Here is a 13,854-nt window from a genome sequence, read left to right as displayed (position 1 = left end):
GGTAACGCATTCCAGTGTTTCACCACTCTCCTAGTGAAAAAGTTTTTCCTAATATCCAACCTAAATCTCCCACACTGCAACTTGAGACCATCACTCCTTGTTCTGTCATCTGCTACCACTGAGAACAGTCTAGAGCCATCCTCTTTAGAACCCCCTTTCAGGTAGTTGAAAGCAGCTCTCAAATCCCTCCTCATTCTTCTCTTCCGCAGACTAAACAATCCCAGTTCCCTCAGCCTCTCCTTATGTGTTCCAGTCCCCTAATCATTTTTGTTGCCCTCCGCTGGACTCTTTCCAATTTTTCCACCCCCTTCTTGTAGTGTGGGGCCCAAAACTGGACACAGTACTCCAGATGAAGCCTCATCAATGTCAAATAGAGGGGAACGATCATGTCCCTTGATCTGCTGGCAATGCCCCTACTTATACATCCCAAAATGCCATTGGCCTTCTTGGCAACAAGGGCACACTGTTGACTCATATCCAGCTTCTCATCCACTGTAACCCCTAGGTCCTTTTCCGCAGAACTGCTGCCTAGCCATTTGGTCCCTAGTCTGTAGCGGTGCATGGTATTCTTCCGTCCTTAGTGCAGGACTCTGCACTTGTCCTTGTTGAACCTCATCAGATTTCTTTTGGCCCAATCCTCCAATTTGTCTAGGTCCTTCTGTATCCTATCCCTACCCTCCAGCGTATCTGCCACTCCTCCCAGTTTAGGGTCATCTGCAAACTTGCTGAGGGTGCAATCCACACCATCCTCCAGATCATTAATGAAAATATTTGAACAAAACCGGCCCCAGGACCGACCCCTGGGGCACTCCACTTGATACTGGCTGCCAACTAGACATGGAGCCATTGATCACTACCCGTTGAGCCCAACAATCTAGCCAGCTTTCTATCCACCTTATAGTCCATTCATCCAGCCCATACTTCTTTAACTTGCTGGCAAGAATACTGTGGGAGACCGTGTCAAAAGCTTTGCTAAAGTCAAGGAACAGTTGGTCCTGCTTTGAGCAGGGGGTTGGACTAAATGGCCTCCTGAGGTCTCTTCCAACCCTAATCTTCTATGATTCTATGACCTATGAGGAAAGGTAAAAAACACTGTGGTTGTTTAGTCTTTAGGAACGGAGAGTGAGGGGGTACCTAGTAAGTCTTCAAATATGTTAAGGGCTGTTATAAAGAGGACTGTGATCAGTTGTTTTCCATGTCCATTGAGGGTAGGATAAAAAGCAATTGGTTTAATATGGAACAAAGGAGGTTTAGGTTTGATATTAAGAAAATGTTTCAATTGATAAGGATAGTTAAGCTCTGGAATAAGCTTCCAAGGGACAATGTGGAATCTCCATCATGGAAGGTTTTTTAAGAACAGGTTGGACAAAGACCTGTCAGGGATGATTTAGGGTTACTTGGTCCTGCTTCAGCAGAGGGGCCTGGGTTAGATGACTTTTTGAGTTCCCTTCTAGACCTGCATTTCTATCGTTCTGAGATTTCCTTCTGTCAGTATGAGTGCATCTTAAAGACCAGGGATTCATCTTGGGATCCCTCAATAAGGCTTGATCTTCATTAACAGGCTAGGATATGTACCTTTCTTTGACACTTTATGGCAGACTTCTGTCCTTTAAGATACTTTCTTTGTTGCCGCAATCTCACAATGATGAGGGCGTGAGCTCCTCTTTAATCATCCCTTCTCCTCACCCTCTGTTTTTTCCAGGAAGTGTTATTAGCTTACTCTTTGTCCCCAAAGTGAACACCCAGTTCCATGTGAGTGAACCCATTGTTCTTCATCTGTATGAACCCGCTACCCTCTCCGGACAATAGGCTGTGTTTTGTTAAGCGTGTTCTCAAGTTTGATCTTAATTCTCAGGAATTTAGGAAGTCAAAACAGCTATCTCTGTTTTGAGGGTTTTAAAGGCTGCAGCTAATGCCAGTGTTGTGCTTTAGGCTGCATTAGTTTGCGCTTTAGGCTGCGTTCTTGCAGTATATGACCAGGTTGGTGGACTTGGCTTGGATTTATCAGGTGCTACTTGGCTAGAAAAGCCTCCTCTTTATGGGCAGTGAGCATTCATTTCCTAGGTATATAAGGTGGCAATGTGGTGGTCATCCTGCTTCTTGATATACTTCCTCATTAACTGGGTCTCTTTGCTTCTCAGGCTGTCTTTTGGCTCCAGGACCCTGCTAGCAACACAGTAGGGTAGGCCCCCTTCACCTCCTGTGACAACTACTTGTTACATACACTGTCTGTCCAGTAATGTACTTTCGTAGGTGGGAGAAGTGAGAGGCATATGACAAAGGAAAATCACTTACTGGTAATCTGCTTGTCATAGTTTCCTCTTCTCCTCCCCCAACCCCTTTACAGGGTGCTTGCCTATTATTTCTCTTTGTGTCTTATAGACTGACTTTGGAAGTTAGACTAGAGGGAGGCTTTCTGGCTGAAACTCATGTAATCAAGATGGGATTTCAGAACTCTTTGACTCCTTTCTTCAAATAGGTGAAACTACAGCACTGTCTGGCCATTAATTCTGTGTTGTAGAATGATCGAAGAGGAGACTGCAACTAACAGAATTACCAGTAAGTGATTTTAGTTTTTTCCCTTTCAACTCGCTTTATTCATGATCTTTTACCGAAGAGAGTTAACAACTTGTCTTTCTATGACCGTTCATCAATAACTGAAATTCTAGGTGTTAGAGGTGCCAAAAGATTAGAGGCAACTTGCAAGAGCAGAAACACAGTTTTTCTTGTGTCCTTTTGCCATCTTTTATTCTATCTAAACTTCAACCTGAAAGTTGGTTTTTCTTTAAATAAATAAATAAATCGGCTTGTTTTTGTAAATCAGAAATTACATCCTATCCAGGCTGGAAGATGCTCTGATGACTTGAGATCTAGCGCAAGGTGATATCACACTAGTGAAGGAAGTAAAAGTCTGACTGTTTGAAAGTCTGTTTTTGTTTTTTATCAGCTATTTAACTTCACTGGTTGTCTTTCTAAATAAGGAAGCCTTTGTTAAAGATGTACCCCCAAATCTTCAATTAAGGTAGTAGAGGCCACAGTAACCATGTCCTGAGATGTACCAACATTTCCCAAGTGAAACCAAGGAAGGTCTGACTTGCTATTCCTGATGTCTAAGGTTAAAAAGGGGGTTTAGTTAAAAAGCTAAAAAACCTTGCAGGTGTTCTTTATATATTGTAAAGAAGCAAAAGGATGTAAAAAAAAAAAATTCCATGTCACTTTTCAAAATTGGTCTTGTCCTTTTCAGGCTTTTTTTACTCCATGATAGCACAGAGTGAATTGAATCCATTACATGTTTTTTGTTATAGATGATTCTTCTCTGTGGAGGAATTCCTTTCCTTTGGAATGTATCTGGACAAATCTCTGGTCGTGCTGGTTTTGAACCAGAATACGAGGTAAGCATTTTTAACTGTTTCTGAAAATGGTGGGTTCCTAAACTGTGTGTATAACAGAATTTATGTTAAAGATCCCATTTACTTTTATTGTACTGTATTGTAGAGAAAGAAAGGATTATATATTTATAGTTAATTTTCTGATATGGTGAACTGGATGGTTCTGAGGAATCATAATCGTATATGAAGCCTTTTGTTACTAGGTCACTAATTCAAATCCAGCCTGGTCTCTGACCATCAAACAGCTTTTTATCACACAAGTCAGTTGAGATGGTTATCAGATTTTTAGTGGCACCCTTTTGCAATCTCAGAATGGACACAAAGAGGGCTCACTCCTAGATGTGGTCTTTCGAGATCAGAGATGTGGGGATGAAGCGTGAGGCTTCCTGGGTGATGTCTGTTTGGTGAATGAATTAGTGTTCTCAGTGCTGAAAGCCCTGACAAGTAAGAAAAATTACTTACAATTAATAATTTTAAAATGGAAAGAAAAGCTTTTTTCCCTTCTCCCTCATTGTATTGCCTTTGCAGATCCCATGTAACCACCACAGAGGAGATAAATTACCTTTCCTTACCCATCCCTCAGTTCTTCTCTTTTCACTGGCCATGGTAGTCATGGATCCCAACCTCCTTTGTGCATGGTCTGTTGCTACACTATGGGCACTATAGTAATACAGTTGTAGGGTAGATGCTTTCTGTTGTTCCATAACTGTAGGCACTCCACCTCCTCGAGTGGTGGTAGCTAGGTTAATGGAAGCATTGTTCTATCAATGTAGTTCTGCCTGCATAGGTAGGTTGGCTTATCTAGGGCACTTGGAGTGTTGTTTGTTTTTTTCCCCACACCCTGAGCACCATAGTTATGTCAACTTAACTTTTAGGGTGTAGACCAGGTCTTAGTTTTTACTGCTAAAATTAAACACCATGTAAAACTTATCTTTTGTTGAATAGTTCTTAGTATAAGAACTGATCCAAACCCATAGAAATAAATGGGAAGACTCCCTTTGACTTCTGTGAGCTCTGTATAAAGCCCATAGTTAAGATTTGTTTTTGTAGCATTTAGGATTTATCAGACAGAACTTGCTGCTTTGGTAGACAGAGAGTGCAGAATAGGAGAAGAGACTTTCCTCTTGCATTGCTGGTTTGAACGTGACCTACTTGAACAGCAACTTCAGCATTTTTGTTAAGAAACATTTTAAGCCACAGTCCCACAATCAAGAAAGAAGGCCATACCTGGTTTAGAGTGGAAGTGAAAGAAGATATTAAAACAGACAAAAAACAAACGGAAGAAAAGGGAAGTTGATAGTAATGAACATAAATCAGAAGCTAGGAATTGGAAAAAATTGATGAGGGAAGCAAAGTGACACAAGGAAAAATCTATTCTGCAGAGTTAAGGACAATAAGAAGTTCGTTAGCATTTGTTTTAATCCTAATATGCTTATAATGATATTGGTCCTTTACTAGATGGAAATGGTAGAATAATCAATAATAATGAAGAAAAGGCAGCAGTGTACACTTAAAAAATTTCTGGTCAGTATTTGGAAAATACCTCACCATATCATGGGTGGTGATGGATACCTCACCATATCATGATGGTGATGAGACACACTTTCTAGTCCTATAGTAACTCAGAAGGATGTTTAACAGCAGCTACTGAAGTCAGACATTTTTAAATCATCAGGCCCAGATCACTTAGAATCATAGATTCATAGAATATCAGGGTTGGAAGGAACCTCAGGAGGTCATCTAGTCCAACCCCCTGCTCAAAGCAGGACCGATCCCCAATTAAATCATCCCAGCTAGGGCTTTGTCAAGCCTGACCTTAAAAACTTCTAGGGAAGGAGATTCCACCACCTCCCTAGGTAACACATTCTAGTGTTTCACCACCCTCCTAGTGAAAAAGTTTTTCCTAATATCCAACCTAAATCTCCCCCACTGCAACTTGAGACCATTACTCCTTGTTCTGTCATCTGCTACCACTGAGAACAGTCTAGAGCCATCCTCTTTGGAACCCCCTTTCAGGTAGTTGAAAGCAGCTATCAAATCCCCCCTCATTCTTCTCTTCCACAGACTACACAATCCCAGTTCCCTCAGCCTCTCTTCGTAAGTCATGTGTTCCAGACCCCTAATCATTTTTGTTGCCCTCCGCTGGACTCTTTCCAATTTTTCCACCTCCTTCTTGTAGTGTGGGGCCCAAAACTGGACACAGTACTCCAGATGAGGCCTCACCAGTGTCGAATAGAAGGGAACGATCACGTCCCTCGATCTGCTGGCAGTGCCCCTATTTATACATCCCAAAATGCCATTGGCCTGTTGACTCCTATCCAGCTTCTCGTCCACTGTAACCCGTAGGTCCTTTTTTGCAGAACTACTGCGGAGCCATTCAGTCCCCAGTCTGTAGCGGTGCATTGGATTATTTCGTCCTAAGTGCAGGACTCTGCACTTGTCCTTGTTGAACCTCATCAGATTTCTTTTAGCCCAATCCTCCAATTTGTCTAGGTCTCTCTGTATCCTATCCCTACCCTCCAGCATATCTATCTCTGCTCCCAGTTTAGTGTCATCCGCAAACTTGCTGAGGGTGCAATCCACCCCATTCTCCAGATCATTTATGAATATATGGAACAAAACCGGCCACAGGACCGATCCTTGGGGCACTCCACTTGATACTTAAATCTAAGAGTTTTAAAAGAACTAGTAGAAGTGCTCTCTAGACAGTTTTTTTTTTTTTTTCCAATAAGTCTTTGAACACTGCGGAAGTCCCAGAAGACTGGAAGAAAGTGAATGTTGTGCCAGTATTTAAAAAGAGTAAACGGGATGCTACAGGTAATTATTGGCCTGTCAGTCTGCCATTGATCCTGGGCAAGACACATGCAAGGAGTAGGAGGAATTAAACAGGAAGAACTGAAAATATTAGTACTTAATTGTCATCATAGAGACTTGATGGGATAAATATTATAGCGGGAATATTAGTATAGAGTGGTATAGCTTGTTCACGAAGGACAGGCAGGGAATAAAGGGAGGAGGTGTTGCATTGTACATCAAAATATATATGCTTGTTCAAATGTCCAGAAGGAGGGGAGAGCCAGATAGTTAACATCGCTGGGGGGGATAAATGGAGGAAAAAAAGGGGACATCATGGTAGGGGTCCACTATAGACCACCAAATCATGAGGAGGAGATAGATGAGGCATGTCTAGAACAAATATCAGGAATATCCAAAACATAAAACTTAGTAGTAAAGGGAGACTTTAGTATCCAGGCATCTGTTGGAAAAGGAATAAGGCAAAACACAAAATGTCTAATAAGTTCTTAGCATGCATTGGGGACAAGTTTTTTTTTCAGAAGGTGAAGTAACCAGGGGGACAGCTATTTGAGATTTGATTCTGACTAATGAGGAGGAATTGATTGCAAATCTGAAGGTTAAAGGCAATTTGGGTGAAAGTGATCATGATTTTAAGGAAAAGGCATGAGAGCAGCAGAATAAGGACACTAGACTTCTAAAAAGCAAATTTTAATAAACTCAGAATGGGTAGATAAGGACCTATTGAAAGAAAATGTAAGGGGAAAAGGAGTTCAGGATAGCTAGCAGTTTCTCAAGGAGACTGTATTAAAGGCACAGCAGTAAACTATCCTGATGCAAAGGAAAGATAGGAAGACTAGGAAGAGACCATTAACAGCTCTTTAATTACCTGAAAATCAAAAAGGAATCCTACAAAAAGCAGTAACATGAACAAATTGCTAAAGAGAAGTAAAAAGAATAGCACAAGGATGTAGGGACAAAATCAGAAAAACAAAGGCTCAAAATGCATTACAACCATGCAAGGGGCACAAAAGGCAATAAGAAGTTGTTCCATAAATAGATTAGGAGCAAGACAGTGACAAAATAAAGCGTAGGCCCTCTACTTAGTGGGTAAGGAGAGCTTATAATGGGCTACTAGGATGATCCGAGGAATGGAAAATCTATCTTATAAGAGGAGAGTCAAAGAGGTTACCTTGTTTAACCTAACCAAAAGAAGGCTGAGGGGAGATGTGATTGGTCTTCCTAAATACATCATAGGGATAAATACCTGGGAGGGAGAGGAGTAATTTAAACGCTAACATTAACAGAAGAACAAATGGATATAAACTGGCCATCTACAAGTTTACGCTTGAAATTAGACAAAGGTTTCTAACCATCAGAGGAGTGAAGTTCTAGAACGGTTTTCCAGGGGGAGCAGTGGGAGCAAAAAATCTGACTGGCTTCAAGACTCAGCTTGATAAGTTTATGGGGGGGATGGTACGATAAGACTACCTACTATGGCATTCAGCCCATCTGCCACTGCTAGTAGCAAATATCTACAATGACTGATGATGGTACATTAGATAGGGAGGGCTCTGAGTTAGTAAAGAGAATTCTTTCCCATGTGTCTGGCTGGTGGGTCTTGCCCATGTACTCAGGGTCCAATTGATCTCCATATTTGGGGTAGGGAAGGAATTTTCCCCTGGTTCAGATGGTAGAGACCCTGGGGTTTTTCACCTTTCTCCAGAGCATGGGGCATGGGTCACTTGAAGGTTGAACCTAGTGTCAATTGCAGGTTCTCCGTTACTTGAATTCTTTAATTCATGATTTGAGGACTTCAGTAGCTCAGTCAGAGGTTAGGGGTCTATTACAGGAATGGGTGGGTGAGATTCTGTGATCTGCAATGTGCAGAAGGTCAGACTAGATGATCATGATGGTCCCTTCTGACCTTAGAGCAGAGGGGCTGGGGCCATGACCACCCCACTTTTTAACAAAATAAACCACCTTGGTGGGCAAGGACAGGTAGTGCTGGATTCGCTCTGCTCCAGAGAGGCACTGTGTTCTCCTCCTCCTCATCAGCCCCATATCACCTGGGGCTGCTCCGCCTCCTACCTGCATCTCATGGGCGAGCTCCCTGTGTGGCTGGAGCTCAGCCTGGCTCCGCAAGCAGCAGGTGAGTCCCATTGCAGGCAGAGGAAGCCCAGCTCATGCTGAAGATGGGTGGGGATGCCCACCGCAGTGTTGAGAGAGGGGAAGGGGAGTCCATGGGTGCAGTTTGGGGGGCAGCAGGGGGTCATTGGCTCCTCAAACAGAGGCAAGGCGTGGTGTGTGTGGGGTGCATGCTGAGTCAGACACTGCTTCCCCCGCCCATCCCCCAATTTTTGCAAGCATGGAGCTGCTGTGCTCTGCCTGGGGGAAAAGTGGGCTCTGTCCTTCTCACACTCTCTCCCTCCTCTCCTGCATGTTCCTGGCTCACTCAGTCCCTCTCCCTGCCTCCTGCAAGGGTGGAGGCAGTGGGGAAGGGGGAAGGCCAGGGAGTGAAGGGGAGGGGATGGAGCAGGGAGGGGGGAAACTCAAGGCTATTAGGAGAAATCTTCCTGGCAATGCAATCTCTGCCTTAGGCTGTGGAATAATCTCCCAAGGGAAGTGCTAGAAGAAACCAAGTCTTGAGACTTTTAAAAGGAGATTGGACAAAACATACCGTAAGGATCAGGGGGAGAGATCGAGCCGGGATGATCATTGAGGGCTTTTTCTCCTGTAACTTCTGTAATCCCATCTCACTATTCAGGGAGTACAAATTCTTGTACTAAAGGCCTGGTGCCTGGATCCTATTGGACTGGGATTGTGAATTAATACCTTGATATGCAACTTCTACTGGGCCAATAGTGCAGATCCTGCTGCTAGTAAAGCTGTTTGCATGTGCCCTTGTGTTTAGCTGAAGCATTGCCCTCAATCCCTGAGTGTATCCCCACTATACTGAGAGAGTGTGCACTGTGACACTGCTATCCTGCTGTGTGAATCCCAGAGTGCTTGTACCGTGAATTTTTGACATGCTGCTATATTAGTCTCATTGTGCTGGTAGTACTAGTTCCCTGGTGTAATGATGATATTATGCTAGGAATATGAATCCTGAAAATAGTGCTCTGGTGTGATGGTCACTCTGGGCTGAATCCTCCATTTTTGTATGCAATATTGTTGTTGCTCTTCTTACTTCTGTTGGGGAGAGAGAGAGAGAAGCTTCTGAGCTTATGCAGAACTCTTCTTCAGGTCTGTAAGCTTGAAAGCTTGTCTCTCTCACCAATGGAAGCTGGTCCAATAAAATATATTACATCACCCACCTTAAAAAGAAAAGGAGTACTTGTGGCTCCTTAGAGACTAAGCTGTAACTCACGAAAGCTTATGCTCAGATAAATTTGTTAGTGTCTAAGGTGCCACAAGTACTCCTTTTCTTTTTGCGGATAGAGACTAACATGGCTGCTACTCTGAAACCTATCACCCACCTTGTCTCTCTAATATGAATCCTGTCATTATGGCCCTTTTGGGCTGTTATAAAGAGCTGTTATAAAGAGGACTGTGACCAATAGTTCTCTGTGTCCGCTGAAGGTAGAATAAAAAGTAATCAGCTTAATCTGAAGCAGAGGAGATTTGTTAGATATTCGTGAAAACGGTCTAAATATACAAGTCGTTAAATTCTGGAATAGACTTCCAAGAGAGGTTGTGGAATTCCAGTTGTGACAGATACGGCAAATTTCCTGAAATGCCCTTTTGAGACCTTGAATTAAATTTGTGTTTTTGAGGTCCATTGTGTTAAATATATTATTGTGGGCTGGGATTGTATGTAATGTGACAGATATGAGACTTGAGGGTTCAAAGTACTGTATTAGACAATGCAGTCAAGCATGGACTTCAGGAAAAAAAGTGTTAAGGTGAATGCAAAAATTTAGCCTTTTGAAGTTCTGCACTGAGGAGTGTGCCATTGTCTGCTGATCACATGTTACATGAGGCCAAGATCGAAGGCTCAAGCTGTAAAAAGAAGAGACTGAATTAGTCATGGTTGTTCTGGTTCTGAATCTGAGACAGTTATGAACATGTAATCATGCAGAAAACCCAGTTGTGGATTTTAAAAGACTGACATCTGCCAGAGCCCAAAGTTGGAGTTGGGGGTGACCTCTGGTAAGCTTTTTAACATGCATGTGTGTTTTTATTGTTTATAATGTTTTCTCTGTAATGCTTTCACCTTAAGAATATATGTGGTTGGTTATAAAGAGCTGTGTGGTAACTTGTAACTGCTGGCAATTACCCTATTTCTAGCCTGAGGAGAGAAAGCAACGTACAGATGCTGGCCTGTTTAGGCAGTCTGGCTTGCTGGGGATACCACAGTGTAGGCAGAGAACAGCTCAGCCTGGAAAAACCCTGGCCGGGAGGGAGGAGTGGGTGTCCTTGAGGGACCAGAGAGCGGGAATACAAATGTAAAGATGGTCTAAGTGTAGTTGGACCTCCCTTAGCACAAGGGAGTCCCTTCCTGACCTACATTGCTATGATTCCAAGGTAATGGAGTGGCTGATGTACAACTTGATTGATAAAGAATTAATGCCAGTCAATGTGGGTTTATGGAAAATAAATCCTGTCAAACTAACTTGGTATCTTTATTTGATGCGATTACAAGTTTAATTGATAAATGTAATAGTGTTGATGTAATATACTTAAACTTTCTCCTTTGAGTGTCCTCTGCATATTCCTATTCATGGGGTGCTCCAACCAGTGCAGCCTGAATGGTAAAAGTCTACTAGCAATGTGCCCTTCCCCCGAACTCTAGACATTCAAGGGCATGGGTTTAAAGGGAGTGTGGTGCTCCAGCACCTCAGTTCTTTCATCCGCCATCAGCTGAATGATTACATTCTTGTTGTATGGTCCTTACAGAAACATAGTAGCTGGATAGTTTGTATAGTGTTATAGTTTTAAGTTGAGATCGCTAAAGGATAACATGTCAGATCAGATGGCTAAGAAGTCTTGTTTCAAAAGACATGTCTCATGCCTGGCATAATTCCCAGTATCCGATGCACATGCCAGATGCTTGGAATGTTTTAGGGAACGTCATCCTCGCTCTAAAATGTCCACACTGCTCATTGTTTACTACAGGGGTGTAGAAAGAGAGACAAAACAGGCTCCCAGCAATTTTATTGCAGGAAACTCTGACAGCAGTGGTAGCTCCTCTGAGCTTTGGCTCCAAACATTTCAGCCGGAAAGAAGTGAGATTCAGCTTCTTTGTCAAGCGCAGAATCTTAGAGTTAAGGATGCGGAAGAGAAGAAGAGGTTTGGTTCAGTGAAAGACTCTGTTCCCAGAACTGTCCTGTTTCAGAAAGATTTGGTTGCGCCCCTCGGTGTCGGCCTTATTACAAAGAGAGGAGGACTTACAGGGACAGACTCTTATTATGAAGCCAGACTCTTGGGTCTGCAGGAGTCTAAGGATCCAATTAAAAGAGCTGATGAGAGTTCATTAACTAGTACAGCTCTGCATAGTATTACTATTAAAGCAGTAGTTCATCAGGCAGACCTGACTACAGCTCTGTTGACAGTTGAGGTGAGTACTGCATCTCAGGACGTGTCATGTGTTACTACAACCAATCGGGCTGTCTACTTCTCCGAGAGTCGTCAAAGAATAGGAAAGAGTCAGAGCTCTCTGTTGCTGCCTCCTCCTAAGATCACTTCTGGAGAAGAACTCCTTGCCGCTTTCCTTTTTAAGGAAGTTATGGTCTCCATTTCCATGAGAGCCGTGAATGGATTGGGGCCAGAGAGATGCAGATCACAGATTAGAACCAGGAAAAAAATATTATCCGTTCAATGCAGCCTCACTGGACCCGCAGGCACAGAAATATTTCCAGCCGGATCCATCGCTGGGGTGGTTCTTCGAGCAGTGTCTCTATGGGTGCTCCACCTCAGCTCTCGTCCCCTAATGCCCCTACTCTGCTTGCGCTAGATTGATGACATCTTCATCATCTGGACCCATGGAAAAGAAGCCCTTGAGAATTCCACCATGATTTCAACAATTTGCATCCCACCATTAACCTCAGCCTGGACCAGTTCACACAAGAGATCCACTTCCTGGACACTGCGGTGCTAATAAGCGATGGTCACATAAACACCACCCTATGCCAGAAACCTACTGACTGCTATTCTTACCTACATGCCTCCAGCTTTCATCCAGACCACACCACACGATCCATTGTCTACAGCCAAGCTCTACGATACAACCACATTTGCTCCAACCCCTCAGACAGACAAACACCTGCAAGATCTCTATCAAGCATTCTTACAACTACAGTACCCACCTGCTGAAGTAAAGAAACAGATTGACAGAGCCAGAAGTATACCCAGAAGTTACCTACTACAGGACAGGCCTAACAAAGAAAATAACAGAACGCCACTAGCCATCACCTTCAGCCCCCAACTAAAACCTCTCCAACACATCATCAAGGATCTACAACCTATCCTGAAGGACGACCCATCACTCACAGATCTTGGGAGACAGGCCAGTCCTTGCTTACAGACAGCCCCCCATCCTGAAGCAAATACTCACCAGCAACCACACACCACACCACAGAACCACTAACCCAGGAACCTATCCTTGCAACAAAGCCCGTTGCCAACTGTGTTCACATATCTATTCAGGGGACACCATCATAGGGCCTAATCACATTAGACACACTATCAGAGGCTCGTTCACCTGCACATCTACTAATGTGATATATGCAATCATGTGCCAGCAATGCCCCTCTGCCATGTACATTGGTCAAACTGGACAGTCTCTACGTAAAAGAATAAATGGACACAAATCAGATGTCAAGAATTATAACATTCAAAAACCAGTTGGAGAACACTTCAATCTTTTTGGTCACTCGATTACAGACCTAAAAGTTTCAATTCTTCAACAAAAAAACTTCAAAAACAGACTCCAATGAGAGACTGCTGAATTGGAATTAATTTGCAAACTGGATACAATTAACTTAGGCTTGAATAAAGACTGGGAGTGGATGGGTCATTACACAAAGTAAAACTGTTTCCCCATGTTTATTTTCCCCCCCTCCACCCCCCACTGTTCCTCAGAGGTTCTTGTCAACTGCCGGAAATGGCCCACCTTGATTATCACTACAAAAGGTCCCCGTCCCCGTCCCCCCTCCTGCTGGTAATAGCTCACCTTAAGTGACAGGTTTCAGAGTAACAGCCGTGTTAGTCTGTATTAGCAAAAAGAAAAGGAGTACTTGTGGCACCTTAGAGACTAACCAATTTATTTGAGCATGAGCTTTCGTGAGCATCCGATGAAGTGAGCTGTAGCTAACGAAAGCTCATGCTCCAATAAATTGGTTAGTCTCTAAGGTGCCACAAGTACTCCTTTTCTTTTCACCTTAAGTGATCACTCTCGTTACAGTGTATATGGTAACACCCATTGTTTCATATTCTCTATGTATATAAATCTCCCCATTGTATTTTCCACTGAATGCATCTGATGAAGTGAGCTGTAACTCACAAAAGCTTATGCTCAAATTTGTTAGTCTCTAAGATGCCACAAGTACTCCTTTTCTTTTTGTAGGTGTATCTGTGTCCTTGTGCCTCTAACCGGGGATTTTAGTTAGCAGTGTCCATTCAACTGCACTCTCCCTCCCCCATTGTCTGACTCAGGGCTATTTAGCACTAT

General features: G+C 43.1%; 1 protein-coding gene across 5 annotated transcripts in view; it reads left to right on the top strand.

Annotated features, from left to right (window-relative positions):
- The window catches only part of ZMPSTE24 (zinc metallopeptidase STE24), a 118,583-nt gene that overhangs the window by 14,741 nt on the left and 89,988 nt on the right, over window positions 1–13,854 (top strand). For 4 of the 5 annotated variants that reach the window (XM_075121377.1, XM_075121375.1, XM_048826050.2 and 1 more), the window contains one exon: window positions 3,306–3,392. In XM_075121377.1, coding sequence (XP_074977478.1) covers window positions 3,306–3,392 — 87 coding nt within the window. Of the gene's footprint in view, window positions 1–2,447; window positions 2,560–3,305; window positions 3,393–13,854 lie in introns of those variants that run through there. The other variant, XM_048826056.2, reaches the window with a different exon arrangement.

The sequence above is a fragment of the Caretta caretta genome, chromosome 19 (genome assembly GCF_965140235.1).
Source record: "Caretta caretta isolate rCarCar2 chromosome 19, rCarCar1.hap1, whole genome shotgun sequence".
NCBI lineage: Eukaryota > Metazoa > Chordata > Testudines > Cheloniidae > Caretta > Caretta caretta.
This window is presented reverse-complemented; position numbering and strand designations above follow the sequence as displayed.